At 44.7% G+C, this 26,350-nt stretch overlaps 2 protein-coding genes across 4 annotated transcripts; both read left to right on the top strand.

Annotated features, from left to right (window-relative positions):
- The first annotated feature begins 3,248 nt into the window (after nucleotides 1-3,248).
- CHCHD1 (coiled-coil-helix-coiled-coil-helix domain containing 1) lies at nucleotides 3,249-6,140 on the top strand. The gene is made up of 3 exons (XM_065843520.2): nucleotides 3,249-3,429; nucleotides 3,833-3,951; nucleotides 5,350-6,140. Exons 1-3 carry the CDS (start codon nucleotides 3,288-3,290, stop codon nucleotides 5,458-5,460), a joined length of 372 nt encoding a protein of 123 aa, XP_065699592.1. The 5' UTR covers nucleotides 3,249-3,287; the 3' UTR covers nucleotides 5,461-6,140.
- Nucleotides 6,141-9,833: 3,693 nt separating this feature from the next.
- On the top strand, nucleotides 9,834-26,350 carry LOC136104720 (neurotrypsin-like). Of its 3 annotated transcripts, none has more exons than XM_071811825.1 (16): nucleotides 9,834-9,925; nucleotides 10,248-10,481; nucleotides 12,563-12,608; nucleotides 14,015-14,251; nucleotides 15,550-15,673; nucleotides 16,380-16,555; nucleotides 17,037-17,184; nucleotides 17,994-18,172; nucleotides 18,559-18,700; nucleotides 19,863-20,065; nucleotides 21,035-21,176; nucleotides 21,437-21,642; nucleotides 22,195-22,273; nucleotides 22,522-22,644; nucleotides 23,180-23,460; nucleotides 25,150-26,350. In XM_071811825.1, exons 2-16 carry the CDS (start codon nucleotides 10,410-10,412, stop codon nucleotides 25,458-25,460), a joined length of 2,469 nt encoding a protein of 822 aa, XP_071667926.1. In that variant the 5' UTR covers nucleotides 9,834-9,925; nucleotides 10,248-10,409; the 3' UTR covers nucleotides 25,461-26,350. The 3 variants fall into 3 exon arrangements, with proteins under 3 accessions (XP_071667926.1, XP_071667925.1, XP_065699969.1); XM_071811824.1 differs by having other exon boundaries at nucleotides 9,841-9,925; nucleotides 10,159-10,481; XM_065843897.2 differs by lacking the exon at nucleotides 9,834-9,925 and adding an exon at nucleotides 10,072-10,090.

The raw sequence follows: 26,350 nt of genomic DNA, 5'->3' as shown, positions 1-26,350 counted from the left end.
GATTTGTTCCAGAGCTCTGACACGACTGGCATTTTAATTTCCACGCTATTGTATACTTTTTTCCTGCAGAAGAGACCCATCGAATGCTAAAGTGTCTCAACTAGAGATGGTTCTGGGGATCTTGGTATGGATCAGAGCAGGTCAAGATAGTTTGTGGCAACTCTGAGCAAATAAGGAGGCATCAGGTAATTTGCAGTGGAAATGGGCTGGATTTGAGTAGATCTGGGAGTTAGGGATTGGGGATGTCGGCTCAGAACTAGTCAGGTGGACAGAATAGTTCAGGGAGGCTGATCTGACTGAGATAGTTCAGGGTAAGGTAGGCTAGCATTGGGGTGGGGCGTGACACGTCAGAAAGGCAATTGCATCTGTCATTGTTCTAATGAATGCATTTGTGCTAGTAAGAGCATTAAGTGCTAATACTGTCCAAATACAATAGCTCAACCAAGAGAAGTCTGAATGACTCGAATCTTAGCAAACTGGTTAGTTTCACTACTAAAGTTAAAGTGGGGGTGCTTTAACTTTTAAGGCATCTCCAATGAAATTGGACTTTAAGGAGGTCACGGTGAGACAGCTGAGAATAGACTGTGGCAGGTGATGATATTATGAGGTTTATGAGAACTGGGGCATTCAGGATAAACTGGAGTGAGTATACTGGAATTTACCTTAAAGCTGGATCCAAGCAGTTCAGAAAGACACGGATATCAACTCTATCCATATATTCTCCCAATACAACTGATTTCTTAGCCTCATCCCCTAATTGGTTTGGTTTGGTTTTGGTTTGTTTTTTCTAGGCAGCGTCTGGAGGTTTTACGTAGTTACTCCAGAAAGCGAAGAATCTGTGGTGCAATTTCTCACCTCCTAGAGGTATTTAAGACATCAGACTCATTTTAAGGGTGTATTTTACTACAGCATTGTTAGCATTGTATTTAATTGTGACATAGCATTTACTATGGCATCATAACTGGCCTTTATTCCAGTTGTGTTATAGATTCTTTTCAAATCTAATACTAATAGTGTAATCTCTGTGGTTATTTTGGTTTTGACTAGCTGAAATGCAGGCTAGGATTCAGCTTTAACTACGCTGATTCAAGTAAAGAAGTTGTAAATGCAGTTAGAAGTTTACATGTCCTTTACAATTGTGCGTTCAGGATTCACAGTGAAATATCTGTGGGGTTCACTCATCTGTGTGTTGAAGGAATTGTGTTTCTGACTGTCCCTGAAAAGTCAGCGATTCTGTCCCCCCTAGTAGTGTCTGTGTGCTATCAGCTATACAAAATGCAGGCTATTGAAAAACTTAGCTATTGAGTAACACAGTTCTTCTGTAGTTCCACATTCTCCCTTAAAACTAATGTTTGTGTCTTGCTTCAGACATCTCTGCATGCTGTGCGCAGACAACATCACATACCTTATTCTGTCTGCTCAGGAATTTCTTAGGCTGATGCTCTAATCCCAGGCTGAATGCCAAAAAAAAGATATTCTAATGCAGACGGTAGTAACTGACAGGAAGCTCTTACAATTATTGTTGTATAGCTTGCCTTTTTCTTTCTCAGCCTCCCCCCCATTTTTCTTGGAATTACTTAGGAGAGCAGCTTTTGAAGGTGAATGTACCTGAAGGTGCTGCCACCATTAGCTAATGTAATTTGGAAACAGGAAGGCTGATTTACAGGGAGTGCAGTTCAGCTTCTCTCGTGTCCTAGTATTTGCAACTTTTTACTGTTCCTGTGCAAGTCTAGCTAGTAACTACACCAGCCAAGTGCAGCAGAGAGAAGTGGGTGCCAGTGGGCGTAACTAGAAGAGGAAAAACCAAAAGCAGCCAAACCTCACATGAACTGGAATACCGGAAAGTACTTCTTCTCCCTCTCTTGAATTTGCTTCTAAGTTTCGAGTTGCAGGATGCAAGCCCTCAAGGTGTCAGGTTGGTTTTCTTCTCCACTGGTAGCCAAGCTAGAACTATAGCTCATTTCCTGTCCCATCAGAAAAAACGGAATTAGGGTGACATCCCTCTTACCAAAATGTTTCAGAACTTCCAGACAGACTGTTTGAATTGGAACCTAAAGAAATGGAAATTTGCTTTTAAAGAGGACCAGAAGAAAACTTTTGTTTACTCAAAAATGTCTTCTCATATTCTTTAAATTGGACTTTTAAGAAAATAATATTTTAACAATAACACAAAAAATAATTATAGAATCAGACATGCCAGAATATATATTAAATCTGCAGATGCAGTAAATTCTATAATGATATTGGGCAGAGGCAAGTGGAGTGCCTTTTCTTTATGTGCACAGCTAGGAGGTTGAATATATTCTTTACATCCAAAGCAATGTCCTATACAAAAAAATCATCACAACATTCCTACAGAAGAAAAGTGGTTCTTGCATTGTCCTCCAGTGCACAAGGGAAACTGGTGGTGCCTAAAGGAGCTCTGAGATGGCAATAAGATGGCTTTTTTAGTGGCCACTAAATGACAAGCATCTGGGTATTTTAAGTGCCCACGGCGATGTCTAACTTCTCGTTTCTCTACATCCACCTTGTCCCACATGCTGTGCACAAATCTGTGTGTACCCCAGCCCTTGAAATGTCACTGCGCCTTCTGCACTACCTGTCTTTTCAGCTGGGGACGTAGGAGCTCCAGAATCAGCCCAGATGAGTTGAGGACTCCCGGGAATTTAAATCCTACACTAGGAAAGAAACTTCTGGTCACCGCAGGATTCTGCACTCCCAAGCAGCAGGCTGTGAGAACACCACTGCCATTTCTTAGCAGCAGTTCCATGGTCTTCCAGGAAGATTGGGTAGGAACACCAGTAATCAGTGCTGGGGAGATCCAGCCGTTAGGATGCAGTGGAGAGAGATGAAGGGCTGAGAGCAATGTGGTGCTGTTTCAAGCACCACAAAAAGTTTCCATACAGTTCCAAATAATTCTGTTTGAATTATTTGGAACGATCATGATTTCTTCTACACTGGCCGAAAAGAGTGCACTCCGTCGCTGTTTGGATTTGCAGCAGCAAAGGTTCTGAGAAGTGACTTGCTGGGGTTGTTACTGGGTGGTTGGATCTAACACTGAAACCGTGAGCAGTGATTTAATTTTCGCGGCCTTGGCCTGGAGGACGGGACGGGGGACAGAACCGAGGTTACACCACTAACAGAGCGACTTGCCCTTTAGCGGGGTGACGGCGTTACAGTCCCGGAAGCCGCGGGTGCAGCGCCTCCTGCCGCGCCTGCTTCACCGGCAGCGCACGCGCCGGCCGGCTGGGCGGGGCCCGCTCGCCGTACGGCCTGTCGCAAAGAGCATGGCGGCGCCCGTGTACCCGGCCTGGGTCACCCGCTGGGTCTCCGGGCAGTGGCGGCAGAAGAAGCGACCCCCGGTTCTCCGTCCGACCCGGCCGCTGGTGCTGGCCGACAAGGTAGCGAACCGCCGGGAGCAGGCGGGAGGTGAGTTGCCGGCGCCAGGCCGTTAAACGTCTGGTGCCCCGCAGGGCAGCAGCGGGGAGAATCAGCACACACGCATCTTGTGACCAGATTATTCTCTCGTGCAACAACAATTTGCATCTTGTGATGTTCAGTATGTGAATCGTGCATGTAAAATACTTAATTACCTATCAGCATAGCATTTACCTTAAGAATTCAATCTGATGTTGCAATGGCTGCAGTGGTGCCTATCTTTGTGCTGGCAACATCTTCTCTCCACAAAACAATGAGATCTTTACTTAAATGTTGTTTTTTTCTCACCTGCCTCTACCTCATCTTAAACTTCTCTCTGCAGATTTATGCCCTGTGGTGGCTGTTAGCTTGAAATCCCAAACACCTGAGGTTTTTGGTTATGTCTCCCTTCTAGAGGCGACGTGCATTACGGAGATGTCGGTGATGATGGCCTGCTGGAAGCAGAATGACTTCAACGATGCCGCTTGTGCTGAGGAGATCCGGGTGTTCTATGACTGCGTGGCAAAGGCAGAAGTAATTAAGGCCTCTTTTGTGTTCTTTAAGGCTAGTAGCAGGGAAGGAAGAAGACCCCAATCATTTTTTGTGTGCCAATAGTAATAATGTTCTCTGAACAATTTGATTGGTGCTACAACTCATTTGAGCTGTAGGAGAGATGCAGAATGATGTAAATCACACATACAGTCCTTCCATTTTGAACGCAGAAGTTAAATTAAAATTAAATTAAAATAAAGGCATGTAGGAAGCCACTGGATGTTTGATATCTTATAATTAAGGATGAAACTGTGGTTACATCTAGTCCTTTTTGTGTTGTCAGATTCTTGAAGTAGAGCTTAGTTGCTGTCAATTGGCCCTAACCTAGGCCATTTCTTTTGATTTTTTCCAGTTTTTAATCTCTAAAGTTTCAACACTAATTAAGTAATAACAGTCACTGCTGTTCTCCATGTTCCGTTATAGTTTTGAGTGAGAGAGAATACAGTTCGGAGCTGTTTAGTAGAGCATTGATTTGTACATTGAGTGTTGTGGATTATGTTGTAATTGGGGAGAGTTGGAATGTAGGTAAGTTTCTGCAACTGCTGTGATGCATAAAATTAAGAAATAGCTGGCTCAGCTACCAATCCAATACCTGCATTATCTACACACTGGGGGGGTGCTAAGTTAGGATTCCCAAATTCCAATCTGTCATGAATCTACAAATAGTTCTGTGCCTGCAGGGGTGGGGATGGAGCCAAGGTGGTAGAGAAATAACCAGTGGTTTCAGTAATCCTCATAACAAACAGGATTTTCAGGATACATGAAAATTAGGAGTTCTTTTAGGCTGTTTCTGACTTTAAAGGCTAATCATTTTATTGAAAAATAGATTTCATATTGTTTGGAAATTAGAGGCTTCCAGCTACAAGATAAACTTGAAATCAAGTTAGTTTCAAAAGCAGACTAAAGAGAAGTACATGGACTAAACTTGTCCTTAAACTGATATCAGGCTTTCATTTTTTTTTCAGTAGTACTACTATCATTTAATAAACAGTTATTTACTGTTACTGTTTGACAGCATAAACAAAAAATTGTCCACAATTTGTTTTGTAGATTATAAAGGGAACAAATGAATAACAGAAATCAAAAAGAAAAAAATCTTATTTGTTGTTACTATAAGTTTGTAATGTTGTTAACTAAGAATATGGAAGAATATTGTCTTGGAAAATTGTCAGTCATTCATTAACTTCACCATTTTAAGGTCACCAGCTTTTGAAAGCCTTGTGATTATTGAGCTGAGTGGTATTTTAAGTGTTCCTTAAAAAAACCCAGCATTCTTCTGAAAGAAACATCCCAGTACAATTAGTAGTTGCCTTTGGTGAGAGAGAGTCAAATGGGGAAATAAACAGAGTTAATATTGTGTGGTTTCTTTTTCTGTTTCAGAAGGAGCGCAAGGCTCAAAACGAGGATACCGTGTCACCAAGGGGAAACTTCACTTCAGCCAAAGTGAACAAGCTCCTGAGGCGGTTTCCTCAGATCACACGTTATGTATAATGTTCTTTACCAAAGGGACTGTGGACAAGCAATGAAAGTTGGAGTCTTTGGAAAAAAAAGTGAAAAGCAGACTTCAGTGAGTGTTCGATGTCAAGTGGTATCTGTCAGTACTGCTGTACAGATCTTGAACACACCCTTTTTCTGGAGTGGAAGACACCCATCCTGGCCATCAGCTGCCTTTGTTCAGGGGGTTCTTGGATCTTGCAGTCTTAGGATTTCTGCAGTGTGTTGTTCAGCTAGCCACAGTGTGGAGTCATGTCCTCACTGTGAGATAAAAACTTCTAGGAATTCATGGAAGTGCATTTTCTAGAAGTTAGGGGGTCACTTTTCCTCATGTATAAGCTTCCTGCCTAACTTCTGGGCTGCTGTCAAAAAGTGCTCAGGCCCAGACATTGAGCAAACTTAAACTGATAGCAGTCTCGTTACTTGTATTGCTACGTTGTGTATACACAATTTGGTTCCTCTTGAAATTTTTTCAATTCTTGCTGCTGTGCAAGAAGGCTGTAGAATGACGAAGAAATCTCCAGCAAAATGCCTTATTAATACACAATACATTGGTAAGGATCAAATATAACTTCAATGCAGAAGCTTGTGGTTTAGGCCCTCTGATTTTCAGGTGGGACAGGTACAGTGCCATCAGTTATGTTGTCTGTAGTATAATAAAATAATACAAGACTGTTGTTTGGCTTGGGTGACTCAATCTACAACAAAACATTCCATTGTTTTGGTAAAAAAAAAAAGGGGGAGAGACAGTTCAAACATGGACTGATACGGAAATAACGTAATTAATTAGTTTTGATTTGTTACTTTTTCACTAGAATATCACAAGACTACAGGCAGGTCCCTCTTGTTTTAGGACCAGTACATAATTTGTAAGGAAACAACAGTGCCTCAGAGAACTAAGGAGATAGCCATTTATATCTGTAATTCTTAGGGGCATAAAGAAAAAGCAAAGAGTAAGAGGGGAGTCAGGCACACAGAGACTGTGATAACCCACCTGGGAGTGTAGAGTTTGCATGGAGCTGGAGCCGACTCCTCTGGAGCTCCAGGCCGATACCTACTCATCACATAAATATTTCTCAAGTGTATGCTTTCAAGTTTTTGAAGCAATTTTCATTTAACTGTTCCTTACAATGGCTCATTAGTGGGTTGTCCCCCAGGGTAGCTTATTCTGTTGTTGCTATTATGGCATGAACGGGCCCTTCAGAGGATCTGGGGTCAGTAAGAACATGGTGTCCGTATGTGTAGCAAAACACTTTAGTTCTGTGACATTTTGGATTTTCAGTCTAAAAGATGCTCTCTGAGAAGGAGAGCTACATGCTAATTCTTTGTTTCTGAAGGTGACAAGCTAAACCGAGAGTGAGGAACTAGTGAATTCTAAATTCACTTCCGTTGATGGTTTTTCTTTCTTTTTATTAAAATGTACAGTACAAATACAGTTTTGTGCCTCTTAAGCTAGCAGCTCTGCTAAAAGTACCAAATTTTAGTGTCTGAAGGACTGTCTTATATAAGAGGCTGTAACAGAGAAACTAATACTTTTTTTGTTCTATTTTTGCTTTTGAAATTTTGTGCAGCTCCCACTAATCTGGACATCAATTTTTGGATTTTACCTCTTCACAGTGAGCTTCACAGGTTCAGTCGTTTGAGGTTTTTTCTGACCTTTTACATGTCTACAGTAAGCTTAAAATGACCATGCTAAAGTTTTCCAGTCCTTGAAGGTAGTGATTTATTTGAAGGAAGAAGGAAGGAAACAGAATGCTTTTCAGATGCACTCAGGTCTTACAGTGCTTTTTTCAACAGAACTCTAGTGGTTCTTTTGGTTCAGGATCCCATGTTGTAACCAAAAAACCTCCAGCTACTGATCGTCCTTAGCAATTTGAGCTGTTGCCATTTCCCCATATCTCACTAGCATGTTAAGCTTACATTGGGTGTTTACATGTGTTCTGTGATATACTGGGGGTCATTCCATTAATAGTTCACATGTGTAAGTGCAGTGAGTGACGCCGTCCTCTCTGAGTTCAGGGCCTGCACCACCCCACGATGCTGTTGCTGGGGAATAAAGGAAAACTGGGTTCTGGTGCTGAGCACACTGGTTAAGAACGTCGCTGCAGAGGCCTGTATGTGATTGCGTGGTGGGGAATTAAACAAAAGCTGACTAGTTGTTCTCCCCTCCTAAATCGGATTTACAGGATTTAAGCAAATCTGCTGGAATTCCTTGATCTTACTCCTGTTCCTTACAGCCTGAGTATTATACCAGCTCTGGCTATGATTGCTATTAACTACCTCTCTTTTGAAGCTTTCACTGAAGATCTCTATGGAGGAAGCACTCATATTTCAGCTGGTTTTGATGAATAGCAGTCCTGCCAGTTCAGGAGAAATAGGTTGAATTCCAGAGAGCCAAGAGTATTTTAGAAGATGGTACTTCTTGTTCAGAAGGGTCAATACAGAATAATTTGGAAAAATCAAGACAGAAAGACTGTTGGGAATCATAGAGTTATTATAAAACCGTACTTGTGTTGGGGTGAGAAGGTGATCTGTGTTAAACAGTGGACTGGGGTATTTGCAACTACTTCAAACTTGTCCACACAAGAAAGTTCAAGATCTGTTTTACCTTATCTTTAGCTGTGTTGCCTATCTAAACTACCGTAGTTATATTGGTATAATTTCCTTCTTGATCTTCCTCGCCACCTTGGAGAGGGCTGTGTAGAGGTGAGAAGCTTTTGAGAATTTGAGATGAACCTCTCTCAAGAAAATGTCATTCCATGTGCCAGAAAAATGGGGAGTCTTGGCAAGAAAGAAATAGTTCCAAAAGAGGGACTCACAACAGAGGAGACAACTGCAAAACTTGCTATATCTTGTACGTATAGGCACATACATATATCTTATATGCTGTATCATATATATATATACACAGTTCATCTTTCTTCCAGAAACCAAGTACTGGACTTGGACTTGTGTTGTTTTTGGTGCACTGGTCTGTGTTTCCTTTAAAATCACTTTATCTAGGAAAGCCTTGCTTTGAGAGGGAAGCAACTAAAGCTTCTGTGAGAGGAATCCAGTACAGGCTTTTGCGAGAGGTTTTAAACCCTGTTAGTATCTGTCAGAGGCTGTTTCTTTCCAGGTCTAAAGGGCTGAATAGGTGTCTTACGGGAGTTCTCAAGGGGCACCAACAACCTGTCTACTCCTGACTAAGAAGCAGATATCTCTGAATGTGAATGCTGATAGATTTTCTGTTTTTTTTTTTTCTGATTTTTTCTGCCTCCAATATATCCTTTACTCATGTTTTCACTGGAATAAGTGGTTCTAACTTCCAACAGATTCCCATCCTTTAATTTTGTCTTCCTCCTTTTTGCCAGTGCTGCCTGAGAGTTACTGCGTGCTGTAGCATCTAAGCTATTTCCATCCTCTCTTGCCCTGATCATCTGCCTCCTTTGCTAGGAGGATATAGGAGATTTGCTCCTAATTAACTGAGTAATTCTTGGCCAAATCCACTGTTTCCAGAACGCACTGTGGTACAAATCCACTCAAGAAAGGGCTGCCTCTTACCATTTAGCGACTCCTGTAAAAGGTCCAGTATGTAGTGGAATTTCCCTGCATTTGATGAGTGACTGAGGATGAGGCAACACAAAACTGTCATGTGAAGTGAGTAATGGGCATTAAGTGAGGGAAGATATAAAGACGCTTTTTGTCAAGCCAATGGATTCCTTGTTTTTATGCTAAAGGTGTCTTTGGAACTGCTGCTCAGCAGACTTGGCCAGAAGTGAGCTCATTTCTCAAGGTGACCCTCATGCTTTATGCTGCAGAACACCAGGAGTTAATCCCTCCAAAATCAGAATGTAAGTATAGGAAATGCTGAGAAGCAGCACAGGGAATGTGTAAAAAAAAAATTCCAAGATTGAACAGCTTCAAATTGACCAATTCCCTTCTTAGATTTAATCATGTTTGAAGCTTTTGTTGTAGCCTCTAACCCTGGTTTGTATGAAGGAGCATTAAGCCGAAAACACTGAAAGAACCCCATAGGATTGTTGATAACAATACAATAATGATCAACCCTCTGGAAAGCACCCTAGCGAATCGAGTAAAATAACTTTACAGCTCAAGGTCAAGGAGACACTCGATGGAAAAGATCTCTGGAGACAATACCCATGATGGCAAGTTGCGGGGCTGAAAATTGGGAATGCACTCTGGAGAGGGCTGTGCCACCTGTGGGTTTTCTATGGGGAGTGCTGGAAGCTGCTTAACGTGAAGTTTTCAGGGTCCCGTTTACCTGGGTACAAACCTGAGGAGCGTTTGACCTCAGGAAGCCGCAGGCAGCTAACAGAGGAGGCAGCGGTGGGGAATAAAGTCCAGATTCCTTCCAGCAGCTCTAATCTCTGGCAAACGTGCGCGCACAAGCCGCTTCCTTTTCCAGTTTCGCGGCAGGAGGTTTTGCAGCAGGACCCAGCCCCAGCTCCCACCGTAGCCGGTGTGCCCCGCCGAGCGGAGGACGCGGAGCCGCGGGCAGGAGGCGGGGGCGGCGGGGCCGGCACCGGGAGCGGCCCTACCTAGAGCCGGGGAGAGGGAGGGGTGGGCGGAGGGCGGGCTGGGACCGCGCCCCGCCGCCTGCCCCTGCCTCCTCCTGTCCGTAAGGGTGCGAGAGAAATTCTGGGGCATGTTCTCCTCCCTTATTTCTGTCCTCTCTTTTTCCCCTTTCCGAAGAGAGTCAAGGAGAAGAGATGAGGCGAGCGAGGGGAAAGTAAAATTCTAAGATGCTGCTGGGAACTTTCATCCCATCCCTTTCCCTGCAGAGAAATGGAAGCGGCATCCCGTTGCCTCCGATGCGGAGCGGCTAGTGCCCTGCTCCCGGGGAAAGCCAGCTGCAGAGCCCGGGGAGGGGGCAGCTGCTAAGCCCGGCAGCCGAGCCAGAACGTGATGCTTGAAGAAGCTTCTGCCCACTTTGTACAGGAAGGATGGAGATCCCCGCAGCGCTTGGGCTGCTGATAGAGCTCTCGAGTCTGTTATCCTGTCTCAGATGTGCGGAGGTAAGAAATTGTTGTTCTTCTATCTGCTTGTAAGAAGCCACATGGCTTTTTTAATATCCTTGCTGCAAGTGGGTCTTGATATTACTTGAATATGTTTTCTAATGCATCCAGGCAGCTGTGGTGGCTGGGAAAGGTTGGGAGCTTGGGGAGGGATACATTTCATTCTGCATATGAAATTCAGAAAAGGAAACAAAGCAGGAAAGGAGGATGCACAAGGGCTTGCAGATGCTTTGGCTCTGGTTTCCTAGTTTCTTAAGGGCTGTAGTGACTCTGGCAGGAAAGATCCTTTGTTTCTGTTTTTGCTGATTGTCTGATTATCCCTATTGCTGTTGTGGACAGATGATTTATAGCCACATGGACCTGGAGCACTGACTGCAGTACAGGCTGTTTGCACTAAAATTTGGTGGTGGTGATGGTCAGCATTGAGGGATTTTGGAAACTGCTACAGTAACTGGCAGCAAATAATTTTTCATTAGAAAGGAAGCATATTACTTGGACTGCATTTCTTTCCTTTATGGTTGGTGTCCAAGAAGAGCAGGTTCAGGCTTTCATGTATAGTCTGTTATTAGTCCAACCCATCCCTCTATCGCCTGCAGGCTGATATGTGTGTGCAGGTGCACACTGACAGCTGCAGGAGTCAGAGGACCTGGATTGTGGCTCAGTCACGTGCTTGGTGCAATCACAAAAGTGTAGCTTATCTCACTTTCCTCTCTTTGCAAAGAACTTTGAGGTCCTCAGCTCAGTCCTGTTGATTCACGGACCATTCTGTGGGCTCTGAATAGCCTGATGCATGTAGATAGATGGATTTTGGCTGAAAAGGGTGTTTTTCAGTTAAATGCTGTTTTATCTGTGCATCCTCTTGTGCATATGCACTTGAGATCTGATCTGCTGTTTCTGAACCATGTCAGAAATTAATCTTGAATATGCAATTCACATTCTGACTTCTGGAGAGTGATGCTGGAGCTTGGCCATGGTTATCAACACCTGCTGCACCATATTCGTAAGCTTGATTGAAAAATGACATCTGCTATGAAAAGGTGTCATTCTTGTCAGGTATCTATGGGAACTATCCCTGGTTATTCCAGAGGTGGATTTGGTTTAATTCCAAATTTTACTCTTGCCCTTTTCCTGGGAGAGGTGAAGCTGAGAGAGTCAAAATTACTATATTTTGAAGAAAAATAGAACAAGTTCCAATAGCTAGTTTTCTTTATATGCACAAGTCCACTCTTTGAATTAGAAACCCTTAAATATAAGGGTTCATCTAAAAGTTTTTAAACATGAATTAAACTACATGGAGCTAGCAGAAGCATGTACAGTTTCTTCTTTCCACTCTGGGTCTGTGAAGATCTTGCACCTGCCTGCACGTCACGTAATGATGTTGAAGCAGAGATCCCTATCTCTCATCCAGCAGTCAAGTTATAACCAACAAAAGTGCTGCCTACAAGAGGAAATGCAGTTTTGGGGTTGGTAGGATGCTGGAAATCTGAGGGCTTTGATTAATGTTTTTTGGTTTTAGCTATTTAACCCTATTTGGGTAAGAATACCATGGGCCATAGCACACTCTCATGTATAAAAAACCAAAATCCTTCCAAAGCCTTGTTGGATTTTCTTCTTTAGCTGTTTCTCACTTTGTATATGCATGTTTATTACTATTTTAACAGGAACCCTGGGGGCATCATCCCATCCTGTAGATACATCTCTGTTCGCTGCTGTGGCCATAGATGCCTTACCCTGTACATGGAGAAAGAGTGGTTATTCATTATTTTCCTTTCTGGTAACAATGACTTTTTTCTAGGCATCTCACTCAGGCTTCCAATTTTATGGGAAAAGAACAAGCAGAGCCCTGTAATGTAATGCTTAGACCAAGAGTAAATCTCTGCAGGCCAGAAATTATTCATTTTGTTGTTAGTGGGCAGAGCTGTGATTGGATTTGAAGGGGAGCAATGGGCAGAGCCGGGAAGAGGCTGGTTACCAGGGTGTGTTTGCCTAAAGCAGCAAAAGGCTGAGCTGCTTTTAGGACATGCTCATGTTTATTTAATCGGATAATCATCTCTCTGCTTTTGCTCTGTTTCTTTTCCCAGGCTTTCCTGGGATCCCAGCCTAACCAAAACCATTTGCAGAGTGCAGGTAAGAACAAGAAGTTGTTAATTCAGTCATCGGGCAGATCCTTTCCTGCAGTTGTGACCTGAGACCATAGGTACGATGAACCACTGCTGCCTGGGATTCTTGGCATTCTTCCTTTCTTTCCATTACTTCTTCAGTCTTTTCTTCTGCCTCAATGTCTGTTCATCTCCTTCCCCAAAATGGCCAGACTGCTTTCTTTTCTTCATGTCTGATACTCTTGCAGGTCTCTATTCCTCCCATATGTTCTTTTCCTTTCATCTCTTTCTCTGCCTCAGACTTTTTTGCACGCTTACCTTTCCTCCTCTCTAATAACTATTGAATTCTCATACATCCCCCTCTGAGAGTTCCAGTTGGTGCAAAGTGCATGGTGTGTTTTCCAGACACCTACCTGTAACTGCTGCTCATTTTTGTACCTTGCAGTTAACCTTCAGCTGTCATCGACCCACTCTGGGCTCGCCAGTGGCTTGAAGGCAAATGGCATGAGGCAGTTTCTTTGTATCCCTGCTGTTTGCCCTACATGCCTTTAAGGCAGAAGGGTTGTCTGAAAGTGTTGGCTTCTTTTTTGTTTATTCATTGTCTAGAGCTATAAATATCATCCATCTCTGAGTCCACTTTTCCCATGTTATGGACTCTAGAAAGCCCACCCTTGCACAGTCTGGTTCTGTTTGCCTTTTTCTTATTTCAGGGTCACGAATGGAGAGTTTTCTTCTTATGTTAAAGACCATATTAAATTAATTGTTGGGGTTTCTTTACATGAGATATTTCACGTGAGCACTGGTCTAGAACATTGGCGCCTGCACTTTCCTCAAAATAGGTTCCTTTTCCCTTCCTATACGTCAGCCAGGTTCAGATAAGGCAGGTGATACGCTAATGTGTATAGGGAACATACATACAATGAAATACAATGTCATTTCCTACCTTCCTGCTTTACAGAATGGAATTATAGCTATTTTTAAACTCTTCTCAGTTTCAATCAATTTAGACAGGCTATTAATCTTCTAAAGAGCCTAGGGTCAAATTTAAGAGCATCTTATTCAGGTGCCAAAGCAGGTGGAGAAGGAAGTGGAGGAGTGTGTGCCAGGTTCAAGTGCTGTTCCAGAGTAAGTGAATACATCTGTTGAATGGTAATAAAAAACAGTTTGAATTGTCCATGTTTGGGCCCAGAGTTAACACATTTCAAAGGTCTGGGAAGTTCATAATTTTCGTATCAATTTGTTTTTTAGACAGTGTGTATTATAAGTATTTTTTGAGCAGCTGGCTTGAAGAGTGATAGAATTAAAATCAAGCAAGTGGCAATCAAGACTGCAGACACAGGAGGTGTCCCAGGAGATCAGCTGGTATCTCCCACATTGCCTGAGCCTCTGTATGTGATGCCTTAAGCAATGCTAACAGCTCCCTTCTCTGCCCAGTGCCCAGCGTGTGTGGCGACGGACCTCTTGGGTATTACAGCGGCTCGCTGGCAGTCACAGAGGCCGGGGCAGAGTGCCTCAGCTGGGCAGAGTTCCCCGATTATGTGCAGCAGTACCCAGACCGTGGCTTGGGGGACCACAACCACTGCAGGAACCCAGATGGGGGTACCACACCCTGGTGCTTCTACCGGCTCACGTCAGGGGCCATCGGCTGGGCCAACTGCGACTGTAACCAAGGTGAGGGCTGCTGCACGTCCCTGCCAGCGCCTGGGCTGCGCTGTCTTGGGGGCCCGGCCAGGAACGTGTGCTGCACAGACTTGCAAGCAGCAGGTGGGAAACCCTGTGAAAGAAGCACAGTACAGTAACTGTCCTCAGTTGTCAAAATAATTAAGACCAGAGGCTAGCCTGTGTGGGAGAAGAACATCCAATTATAGTAGGGGGTGGATTTAGGCTGCTGTAGCCATAATGCTTTATATAGACGTTTTTATTCTTATACAAGGAGACTTCTTTTTTTTATTGTTAACTTATGCCACTCTGAAAACAGTTCAAGTTATGTGGAAAACAACCCACTCCTGCTCCTTAAGTGTCCATATCAGAGCACTCCTCACGTAATTATAGCAATTCAAATATAACAGAGAAAAATGTTCTGTGGCTGGGTTTGTAAACCTTCTGTGCCAATGCAGGTCATGGGCTTACTTTAAAGCTCCTCACAGTGCCAACACAAGGACTGCTGCTTATTTTGAGACATGCAAGGGAGCTGTACCCTGACTCCAGTGCAGCAATCTTGAAAATGTTCTCTTTGTCCTCCTGTTTTCTGACCTTCCTCCCTCTTCCTGCATTTTGCAGAGCAGTTAAAGCACTAGTTTAACAAATGGTATTACAAAGTCTTTTCCCTTGTCAGTGGAAGTGCTTTCAAAACCAGCACCATTAAAGGGAATGGTACAGCAAGTGTAGTTGTGCTGTGTGCCTGCATTGAGGTATTATACTACAGACAGAGGTGTACCCTTCTCCCAGTACATAAATGAGCAAGGATATATGCTTTCTAAACAGTGCTAGATATTTGTAGTGCAGTGGGAATTGAAAGGGCATTTACATTGGCTCTCTGTTTTCTTAGAGAAGTTAAAGAGTATTTACCTGCTGTTCCTGAACATCTAGCTGTGACAACAGTGACTCCCATAGGTGAGGTGATTGATGGAAAATAAATCAGTGGAATGTCATAGGAATTAGACTGACATTTCCATCCACCTTTTCAAGGTGGCATGTAAAATCACCTCCATTTCACAAGAGGAAAATCCTGGAGCTGTGTCAGAAGCCGGTATTGCCATGGCTTTGAAATGGACATAGGATCAGCCATCCTCCCAGACAGCCACTGCTGGAACTGGGAAGGTGCCGCATGCCACACTCCTTCATACAAGTCACTTCACTGACAGCACCAGCAAAACGGGGATGAAAAAAGCCAGGTGCAGTTCAAACCCAAGACTTGCTGATCTGAAACCTCCATCAGAAGATAGCAGCTTTTTTTTTCCTTTTGGAAGGTGCTGTGCGGTTGGCTGAAGATAGCAGTGTGGAGCTGTACTTCAGTGGACTCTGGGGCACGATCTGTGCTGACCACTGGACTGACTGGGATGCCAGTGTTGTCTGCAGGCAACTAGGTCTCAGGTGGGAACCACAGTCTGGTTGCAAAAGTTATGTGCTTGTGGGGCCTTGGAAAGAACAGCCTCTGTGGTTACAGTCCCTCTGGACTTACGTGTTGACTGAGGGAGAGGAGTTTGTTTTGTGGGCTCATTTCCCACTTACCAGGGTTCTTCCCTACTCTTTTCTTTCCATGGTTATGCCAAATCCCAACCAGCCTTTGCAAGAACATTTTAAAGTAATAATTTCTGCTTGGTGCTTCAGGCTGTGATGAGTGAGATGTGAGACCGTATCCCCCTTTTTAGTATTACCAGCTGGAGCTTCTCTAGTCATCTATTAGAAATTTTGAGAGTGTGAACCCTTTTTGGATATCTGGGATTTGGACCTTCAGACTTCCAAACAGCAAGGACATAAGGTCCACACAGAAGGAAGAAGGTGGCTCAGATATTTAGATGTTTGAATCTGCTGATGGGTTGTTCATCACTCTCAAATGAAGGTGCAATTTCTGACCAGATCAACTCCTTTTCAGTAAGGAGGAAGACAAAACAGTGGGAAGTGCTTTGCACTTGCTTGTGCTTTCCCATTAGACTCTAGATAGCCATTCCTTTATATACTCCCAATCACTGGGATATGAAATGCCACAGCTGGGCTGGAAGGTCACAAGAACTGAGGTGAACTTGTAAATCAAGCAGTACTACAGCATTTAATTACTCTGCTGCTTTCTCTGTACCAGTGAGATCGGCACAGCTGGGAAGAAGAGTCATCCTGGACTGTGGCCTCTTCCGCTGCACCTGCAATCAGCAAACTGCCATGGGGATGAGAAAGCCCTGCTGCAGTGCAGCTATAGGGAAGCAGTATCAGGAGCTTGTAACCAGGGGAGTGCCATGGTAACCTGTGTCCCTCCAGAAGGTAAGTCTCCAGGGGAGGTTTCCTCCCTGTTTCTTGCATCAGCGTTGCTGAAAAGATGTAAAATGTAAGGTCAGGAAGCTGTGGAGAGCAAATCATTGGAGCACATTCTTCTGTCACCTGCTATACAGGTGGTTATCTTCCTTCCAGTGGGAGATTATCCATCTTTTCCCAGTCCCAAATACTCAGAATGGGCATACTTCTACAATCACTGATTGATGGCTGTTGCTTATGACCACATCCCCTTTTTATCAACCCAGGTTTTTGTCTGCAGCCAGCAAAGTCCTCGTCACTGTAGCAGCCAGTTAAAGAGCCATCCCTGGACCAGCAGCAGCTCGTATTGTCAGCTGCAATCATGGATGCTTCTTGAGGGGCTTGGAAGGGAGGATGTGGTGGAGTGGGACTAGCACATCCCAAGAACTACTGAATGTGCTTTGTCTCCGTTTTGCTCTGTTGTGCTCTCTTTCCCTTTCTTGAAGCACAGGTGTAGGTGCCCCGCTGCGTTTGGTTGGGGGAAAGGAGAGCTTTGAAGGGCGAGTGGAGGTTTACCATGATGGCAAGTGGGGTACCATCTGTGATGACCAGTGGGACGACCGGGATGCTGAAGTAGTTTGTAGGCAGTTGGGACTCAGGTAATTTCCCTGCTGTACATCGTGGAGCGGTAACAGAGGTAGGCAGAATAAAGAGCGTGAGAACATGTCCCTTCGCTATAGTACAAGCCTTTTCTACAGGAGGTATACATAAACCCTGGGAAAGATAATTCTGATCACCTTGTAAAGGGATTTTGTTCTTAATTTCTGTCAGTTTTATGGGTTTATGCTGTGAAAAAAGTTGCTGCATCCCTATCTAAGGTTTGTGTTTATCCCGTTTTTTTTTCTTTTTCTTGCACATATGTCCTAATGCAAATCTTCTTGGCCTCAGGGATAACTGGTCGTGGTGATTTCCATATGTGAACTGCAGTTGTTTACTTGGTTAAGTTTAAACACCTCGAGTTCCACTGACTGCCCTTATTGTCTTCAGTCAGCAATGCAAGAGAGCTTACCTCTTTCTCCTGTGTGCAGTTCAGTGCTTAACATGGGAGCTGTTGTATACTGAGCATTCTTTAAAGTCACATTGTTACAAAACTGCTTAAAATAGATTATTCAAGTCTGGATCCCTCAAACTTTGGGAGTTTTGCCGGTCACTGAGACTGAAACATCATTGTCTTCAGGACTCCCCATGTGTCTGAAATGCTCGTGTTGTGGGCACAGTTTTGTTATGTGTTGGAAGATCATGTTACAAAACTTTCCAATAAGGTATTTTGATTAACAGTGGGCAACACCACTGTGTCAGAATTATCGTATTATCTATGGGAGGATGCTGGCCTAGTGTAGGAGAGTGCCTGTGCAAGGGCACAGGACTGTGACCTTCCTTACTGAGCACGTGTCTGTATCATCTGCAGTGGGAACCCAAAAGCCTTGTCGTGGGCTCACTATGGGCAGGGATCTGGCCCAATCCTGCTGGATGAAGTGGAGTGCTCAGGCAATGAACTCTCACTTGACCAGTGCAAGAAGAGTGACTGGGGACAGCAGAACTGTGACCACATTGAAGATGCTGGGGTCTCCTGTGACCCTTTCACAGGTACAGATCTCCAGCTCTATGCCAGTTAGATGCGGTCAGTCTTATTCCCAATTAAACGGCTTGCTCAGCAGATAGCTCCTGCATATGACTTCCACAGGGGCAGCCAGATGTGGAGGCAGAGAGCAGACAGCAGGTGGGAATGAGCCTGCCAGCCTTGGTGGTGTTCCCAGGGTTTTTCACAGGTGGCATGGAAAGGCTGAGGTGAATCCTCCCTGGCAGATGGGCATGTTTGGGAGCAACACATGTTTGGTTTTTGAGTGCCCATGGATATCCACGTCTTTGGTTTCTTTCACTCATGGGCTGCACAGACACTTCAGCAGTGGGGCACAGGCTGTTTCTTTTCTCCTCTGCTGAATGCTGATCTTCCCTTCTCCCATCCCTTGCAGAGGGCACTGTCAGGCTGGCTGGTGGCCACAGCCCCAGTGAAGGCAGGGTAGAAGTTTATTACAACGGAGTCTGGGGCACAGTGTGTGATGATGGCTGGACAGACCTCAGTGCCCAGGTGGTCTGCAGGCAGCTGGGCTTCAGGTAGGACTGAGAGCGTGTGTAGCATCTGTACTTCCTTATTTCAGGGATTAAATTCCATCCCCCTCTGCAGGGCTAGGCTGGACCTTAATCCTTCAATGCTGTCTTTGTTAGAAGAGTTATTACCATTATACAACTTTATTCAGAAAATATTAATAGAATAATAGGTATCCACATACTTTACCTGGGGGGAAAAAAGTTTATTGTCTCTTGCCTCAGCCTGTTTTGAAAGCAGATAACAGGCTTGATACTGTCTTTATGAACCCTTCACTGAAGTCAGAAAGTTCTCTTAATACTCCTTAAATTTGCAGGTGTATCAGCTCAGCACTGCCACTCCTCCTGCTCTGTCAGCTAAATGCTATCACCTATCTGGTCTGTCAGCTACACACGTCACCTGCTTCAGTAGCTGAACGAAGACCATCGGGGAAAAAAAAAAAGCAGTATTAGGGATTTTTGTAATGTTTTTCTTTCAGTCCCTTGTGTCCCTCCGGATATGGTTTTGGGGAAGACTTAAAATCAGGATACTCTGGTCTTCGAGCTAGTACAGGTGTTTTTGTGTGTGTGCCTGTGTGTGTGTAAGCAGTGGGAATGGTTTGGTTTTGGGTTTTTTGATGAGTTTTTTAGTATGATCAGGGTATCCATGTAAATTTCAGCTTTACAGACTGAGAAAAAGACTAAACTGAATTATTCCATTTGAGTTGAGCTGCATACTGTATTTGTAATCTCATTTAGTGCCTTAAAATTTTCAGCTTTCTTCTTTTTAGTTCCAGGTAGCTGTTTCCTGTAAAAGGAAGTAGAATTAATTAAATGTTGGTACATTTGATGCCTCCTCTGCTAGCCCATCCACAAATTGATGTACCTGGTGTCACATCTGCAAAGCAGCCTCTGTGGTGTAGCTGGCCCTCTGTGATACTGTGACTGTGCCTTTGCCCTGACAGTAGAAAACAGACTGGTCTGGGTGGGCCTTCCTGAAAACTGAAGATGGTGAGACGTGCAAGCTGCTTGGCTGCCATCCTGTGTGTCACTGAGTGGTGTAGGTCAGGAGGCCTCCGATACCACAGCTGAGCTCTGCAGTGGAGTTTCCCTTGGGGTCTGAGCTTAGGTCCCTCTGTTCGACTAATGAGTTTTAATTAATCTGATGTTATGTTCTGTTTCCTTTTTCTAGTGGTCCTGCTACCTTGGCCTCTGAAGAGGACTATGCTGCTGGCCAAGGCTTGATTTTACTGGATGATGTGGCTTGTGCAGGAACAGAGCTGTTCCTCCTGGACTGTCCCCACAGCAACTGGGGTCAGCATGACTGCTCACATGCAGAGGATGTGGGAGTCCGGTGTTCACCCGAGAGCAACACAGTCATGGATGGCAGCCTGGGTAACTCGCCTTGCCTCTCACCCTGGACGGTGGGGAAGTTCATGTGACGATCTGTTCCTTTGGAAGCTCTGGCAGATGTGGGAGTATTCCCTGTGCTGTCTCAGTGAGTGGGCTGCTTTTTGAGCAGGACTCCTAGGAAAAAGCCCCAGCTGTCTTGGGGCACAGCTACAGAGCTGTGGCTCCACCAGACCTATGGTCAGTCCTTCAGAGAAAGTGAAACTGGAGAGAATTGTGTTGGTGGTCTCTAAAACAAACCTGAGGGACTGAGGAATGGTGGCTGACTTAGTGTGCTGTTGCTCACTGATGAGATGTCTCAGCCCTGTGTCTGTGGGAACACGGGACTCTTTAACTAGACCCTTTAGGAAGCTGGTGTAGTCACATTAGTGTCACACCTTGCCAAGACAAGAGGGCTTCAGATGTGAGGGGGTGTTGTGTGGAAATCTGCACTCTCACGTGCGGAAGGCACACTTTTAATTAAAATTGTGAATGTATTTCAAGTTAGTATAATTTCCTCATTTATATGAGGCCTGATACTCTCCTCTTTCCCTACTACAAGAGACTTTCCAGTTTGTCAGACATTTTTTATTGAAATAGATGGCATCCAATGTTTTTGTTTTTCTTGGATGTAGAACTCTTCTCTTGGTTAGAATAATATAATAGTTTTATATTTAATGGACTTCTTTCCCAGACATGTTTGAGCTTGTCCACTCTTGGCTCAGGAGTTAATACCTTTCCTTATGTTCTTGTTCTCCTCTTCACTCAGCAACAATAATGTTTTTTTAGTATGTATTAAAAAAACATGTATACAGTTTTCTGCACAGAACAGGAGTGAAATGTCTTCATGTAGAAACATTCGTTTTTTTTCTATTTTTTCCTTTTCTTACTGGTATCTGGGATTAATCTTTTCCTATAGGACCCAAGTCCTGGGCATCTCACACTCTCATGCAACCCATGTGTATTCTCCTGCAGGGCCTCCTGTGCGGCTGGTGGATGGAGAAAGCACCAAGGAGGGACGGGTTGAGGTGTTCCTGAATGGGCAGTGGGGCAGCGTCTGTGATGATGGCTGGACAGACAGAGATGCTGCAGTGGTTTGCAGGCAACTGGGATTCAGGTGAGAGCTCTGGTACAGGCATCTTACAGATAGAAACAGCTCTCAGGGGGTCTCACTTCTTTCTGGACCTGTTTTTGGGGGCTTCATCTCTCAGTTTTGGCATACCTACATATGCTTGAGGGAGCAGGGACCTATTTTCACTATACTACTGTCTGTGCATGGAGTGTCACATAAATATTATTTCTCTTAAAATGTGCTCGTGTGTCAGGTTGACCTGCCTCCTGCTTACTGCAGGTTAGCCATCTTCTCTCTAATTGCAGTGGTACAGCAAAAGCCAGGGCAATGGCTTATTTTGGTGAAGGCCATGGGCCCATCCATTTGGATAATGTAGAATGCAGCGGCATGGAGCACACGCTGGGGCAATGTGTCAGGCCTGACACTGGGATTCACAGCTGCTGGCACAGTGAGGATGCTGGTGTGATCTGTGACTATGTGGAAGAAAAGGTCCAAGATATCAGGAGAACAGGTGATTTGCCCATTTCTTCTGTGCAGAAATCTGGAGCTCCAGTTGTAGGATCTCTGCATGCTTTTATGCTTTTTCCCTGTAGTTCTGGCAGAAACTTTACCTACAAAGTAAGCATGTCCTGTCCTGCACCTCCTACATTTTCCTTGTTTTCATTGTCTCTTCTTAGGAGCACAGGGTGCTCCAGACTAGTCTGAGGAGCTCTGCCCATGTCAGGCCTTTAAGCCTGCAGATCTTCCCCACAGTCACGCCACCATACCCTTCCTTAGAGCAGTAACCATGAGGAAACTTTGGGTTTTGGAATACTGAGGAAAAAGCTGTAGAGGTCCCATTCATGGCATAAGACTACAGATACTGCAGGTAAACACCTGCACCAAAACTGAGGAAACCTGTGGGATCAAATCTGTGAATTCCATATGCACAACACAATGCAGTTAACTACTATGTGGATTAATGCCCTCAGGGAAGGCGAGTGGTATTTGGCTCTGTGACAGCAGCACTTGCCAATACTGAAGCTGAAGGTATCTACCCAACTGCTCTAACTTTGCTGTGCAGGTCCAGAGTCTGGTGTGTGTGGGATGCGCCTGCTTCATCGTCGCAAAAAAAGGATCATAGGTGGCAACAAGTCTCTCAGGTACTACCCTGTAATTGCCATGAAAGCCAGAACTGCGTCCAGCTTTCCTACAGGCTCTGGAAATAGCCTGGCAAATGCTGAGTACATTAACACGTTTTCACTGGTGATTTTTGAACTCAATTTGAACCAGTGGGTCTGTCCAGGGAATAATGCATGCCAGCTGAGCCCAGGTGGGGCAGAGGGGATGGGAAAAGAGGAAAACAGCTCTCATGTGTGTGACACCTATTATTCCTCTGTTTCTCCTTCAGAGGCGGTTGGCCATGGCAGGCCTCACTACGGTTGAAAGGTTTTAGTCGAGATACTCGTCTGCTGTGTGGAGCAACACTGATCAGCAGCTGCTGGGTAGTGACTGCAGCCCACTGCTTCAAAAGGTGCGTTTGTGAGTGCACATCCCCGAGGGATACCCAGTCATGAACAAGATAACCTCATACAAGGTTTCTAGCCTGGGGGAAACACTTGATCAAAGTTTCTAAACCAAGATCTTCAGGTTAGGATGTGTGTGTTCTTGGAGCACTTACGGCGGTGACTCAATACAGGCTTGCTTTATCCTTCACTACTTACACCTGCCCTCTTAATTTTGAGGCTTTACAACTTAAAAGGAGCAGCACTTTGACATTCTTCAGTGCTTTAAGGAACTGTGAACAGATAAGGTCACAAGCCCATCACTACTGTCATAGCCCTTTTTATAGGAAAAAAAGTCTTGTGCGTGGTAGGTAGTGATTTGGGACACCCATTGACTGCAACGGTTGGCATTATCACATCTGCTAAAGAGGTCCCACAGACCTGTAGCTGGCACTTTCTTACCAGTTTGTGAGGAGGTGGTTCAGTCTCACAGTAACTGAGACTTGTGTGAGTTTGTTTCCCTCTTAATAGGAGTATCAAGATCTTGAGTCTCTTTTTCTCCAGATTTGGTGTTGATGTGCGGCGCTACCTGCTGCGGGTGGGCGATTACCACACAGGTGTGAAGGATGAGTTTGAGAGGGAGCTGCCCGTGGAGCGGATTGTCCTCCACAGGAACTACTGGGCCGGCAGCAACGACAATGACATTGCCCTGGTCCGGATGCGGGGCAGAGAGGGGCACTGTCTCTCCTTCAATCACCACGTTCTGCCTGTCTGCCTGCCCAGCAGGAAAGAGAAGTCTGACATCAACAGGCAAGCCTGCATCATCTCTGGCTGGGGGGACACAGGTGAGTGATGGGGCTCTGAGGGGCAAGAAAGGTGGGGAAATCTGGGTTCAGAAGCCTGCATGGGCCATTAATTTATGTCTGTACAACTGAAGGCGGTGTTCTTGCTGCTCCTATTGTCTGTGCATTGTATGGTGTTAGGGAGCAGTGACTTGAAGTGACTTATGCCATTGTGTTTTCTTCTGAGTTCGAGGCTTCTTCAGCTTGTTTGTGGTGGAAGTTTTGATTGCCACAGCATCTCTCTGAAGCTGTGGGAGACAGCAATGCTGCCATCTGGCCACAGTCCGTCCTTTCTTCCCCTTTCAACACATATTTGCCACAGCAGACACCTATAAAGCCTGTGGGAGGCCCCCACATTTCCATGAGCTCCTGCCTTTTTCATGATAATGTAGTAGTGAAGTGGGGGCTTAAGGGTGGAAGGAATCTCTCTCAGACTGCCTTGCTCAGTCTCCCTGGGTATTGCTGCAGGAACAGCTGGTCTCTGAGGCTGGTTTCTGCTCTGGGTTTGAGACAGCCTGTACTTGCCCTCTTGCAGCACATTGCTATGGACCTTCTTAGGTAAAAGGGAGCATGGAATATTCTAGAAAGTATTCATTATTAACTACCTAACTCTCTTAAGGCAATGTTTTAAAATGCTGGGCTTGGTGGAGTCCTGAAATGGGTGCATTAGCAAGGTCTGGAGACAGCTTTAAACTCTAAACAAAACTTTATAACTGGCTATCGAGTCCTTCCCCATTTGGGGATCGGAGATGCAATGCAGGGCTTGGTGCAAGAGGCCTTTCTGGGGCTGCTGTGACTAGAGCAAAGCCATATGTTCAGAAAGACTTGCTGCCAAAAGGCAAATAGCCCCAGGAGCTTGTCTGTTGATTTTGGACTTATCATTTTTCCCACCTGTTTCCCTAGCTGTTACCCCAAGTGTTTAACTGTGAGTATACATTGCCTTTGGAGTGAGTTGCTCCAGGTGCACATGTCACTTTAGGGTGTCTGGGGAGGATCAAGAAGCAGCTTAGTCGTGTCACTCCCTTAAGCTGTGCTGGGGCTTAATGGCGAGAATCCTTCCCACGTACCCAACCCAGCTTTCCCAAAAAGAGAGGCAGTTACCTGCTACCTTGTGAATTTACCATAAGCCTTGGGCACAGAAAGGTTGTGCTCTAATATAGCACATGAACCTTATGTTCTGAGAAGTCTGGGGTAATAGATTTGAGCAAATAGAGGCAAATCTGGCCAAAGATGAAATGAGCTCTCTTTGAATAATATTTGGATGCCTCTAAAACATCTTCAAAAACTTCTCTGAGGACTGAGCACTTTACAAATATTACTGCATTTATTCTCTTAAGAAAACACTGTCCTTGTCGTACAGAGGAGGAAATGGAGGCTCAGAGAGGTGAAATAAATTGAACAAGGTTCAAGTTACTTGTTGGCAGAACCAGGAGTAAGATTCATCCTTTGATCTAACCTTTTTCTCCAACCTCTTCCCCATTTCTTTGATCTTACAGCTCCTTTTTTGTGGTCTGGCTTGGCAGCACTGTTTTCTGAAGTTCTGCTGGTTCAGAGATGCTGAGCTTGGCCTAATTCTGTGCTGCAATCTTGACACGAAATGCATAAATACCTGGCTTTGTGCGAAGCACTATTGCTCTAGGTCACTGCTGTTGTCTGTAGGTGAGTTGGTGTGGCTGGTCTGTTCTGTTCCAGGGAAGTCCTATTCAAGAACCCTGCTGCAGGGGGTGGTGCCTCTTCTCCCACGGGAAGACTGTGCGGTCCGTTACGGGCAGAAGTTCACTAACCGCATGATTTGTGCTGGGAACCTCTCTGAAGATAAACGGGTGGACAGCTGCCAAGGTGACAGTGGAGGGCCACTCATGTGTCAGAGATCAAATGGACGCTGGATCATTTTGGGGATCACTTCCTGGGGTTACGGCTGTGGTCGGAAGGATTCCCCTGGTGTGTACACAAAGGTCAGCAAATACGTATCCTGGATCAAGAAGGTGACCAAGCTAGAATGAAAATGTCTGAGCTCTAGGAACTTCAACATATGGTCCTTCTGCCCTGCAGCAGCAGAAGGCTGTGGCCTCTGGCCTGTGACTGACTGATGGAGGTTTCTTTTGTTGCTGGACACTTGGAAAATACTTTAACATAGAACTGGGAGAAAATCAGTTGTGGCTGATTCTTTAAAGTCTTTGGTTTCACCTTAGTCTGTAATATCTGAGCAGAGAAAGCAGGTGCACACTGCTAAGAATGATAAGTCTATGTTGCTCTGGCTGAGTCCTGTAGTGCAATCACACTTTTTCCTTCACCCTGGCACACAGAAATGGTAGAAGTGGAGAGATACTGGCCTCTGTAATTCTATTCCCATTTTTGTATGTTTGTATACTTGAAAAATGCTGCAAGGAGACATGAGATGCTTATAAGAAGGTACCAGGCTGGGGCATAGTGGAAATCTTTAGATATTTTTTCATAACAGCTCTCTTCAGTTTCAGGAATCAGAAGATTTGACCTGAGCTGAGGAACAGGCCAACAGTTGGATTTTTTTCCTTCCCTGCTGTGTCTCTAGAGAGAACCTTCTCTCTTCTGAATAGTAGGTCTGCTCCCATATGATCCCTTTAAAGTATCTGTCCCTGCTAAGAGATGCTTGTCCCTCCTGCTATAATCCTGTATCACACATTTCCAGCTGCCAGATGCTACGGGTTTTTTTCTGCTTTCTCAATTTAGTGGTTCTTTCATATTTAGATGGGTTTTTTTTCTTCCTTAAAGTAGCATCTCCTAGAACCAGGTGTTGGTGTGAGAGTAAATCTTCATTTTTAAGAGACAATAGCTTTCTTGTCCTCATGATTACTATGAAGAACTTAAAAATGTGACCTCAAAAGGCTGAATAGACACATGACTTTTCTTTAAA

This window comes from Patagioenas fasciata, chromosome 8 (assembly GCF_037038585.1).
Source record: "Patagioenas fasciata isolate bPatFas1 chromosome 8, bPatFas1.hap1, whole genome shotgun sequence".
In the NCBI taxonomy this organism is placed as follows: domain Eukaryota; kingdom Metazoa; phylum Chordata; class Aves; order Columbiformes; family Columbidae; genus Patagioenas; species Patagioenas fasciata.
This window is presented reverse-complemented; position numbering and strand designations above follow the sequence as displayed.

What these genes read in the sequence shown, in the direction of transcription:
- CHCHD1 (XM_065843520.2), top strand. Translation starts at nt 3,288, where the DNA reads ATGGCGGCGCCCGTGTACCCGGCCTGGGTCACCCGCTGGGTCTCCGGG. An exon ending in CCGCCGGGAGCAGGCGGGAG is followed by an intron (nt 3,430 to 3,832) that starts GTGAGTTGCCGG and finishes TCTCCCTTCTAG; the next exon opens with AGGCGACGTGCATTACGGAG. An exon ending in ACTGCGTGGCAAAGGCAGAA is followed by an intron (nt 3,952 to 5,349) that starts GTAATTAAGGCC and finishes TTTCTGTTTCAG; the next exon opens with AAGGAGCGCAAGGCTCAAAA.
- LOC136104720 (XM_071811825.1), top strand. Translation starts at nt 10,410, where the DNA reads ATGGAGATCCCCGCAGCGCTTGGGCTGCTGATAGAGCTCTCGAGTCTG. An exon ending in TGTAGGCAGTTGGGACTCAG is followed by an intron (nt 17,185 to 17,993) that starts GTAATTTCCCTG and finishes TATCATCTGCAG; the next exon opens with TGGGAACCCAAAAGCCTTGT. An exon ending in TGCAGGCAACTGGGATTCAG is followed by an intron (nt 21,177 to 21,436) that starts GTGAGAGCTCTG and finishes CTCTAATTGCAG; the next exon opens with TGGTACAGCAAAAGCCAGGG.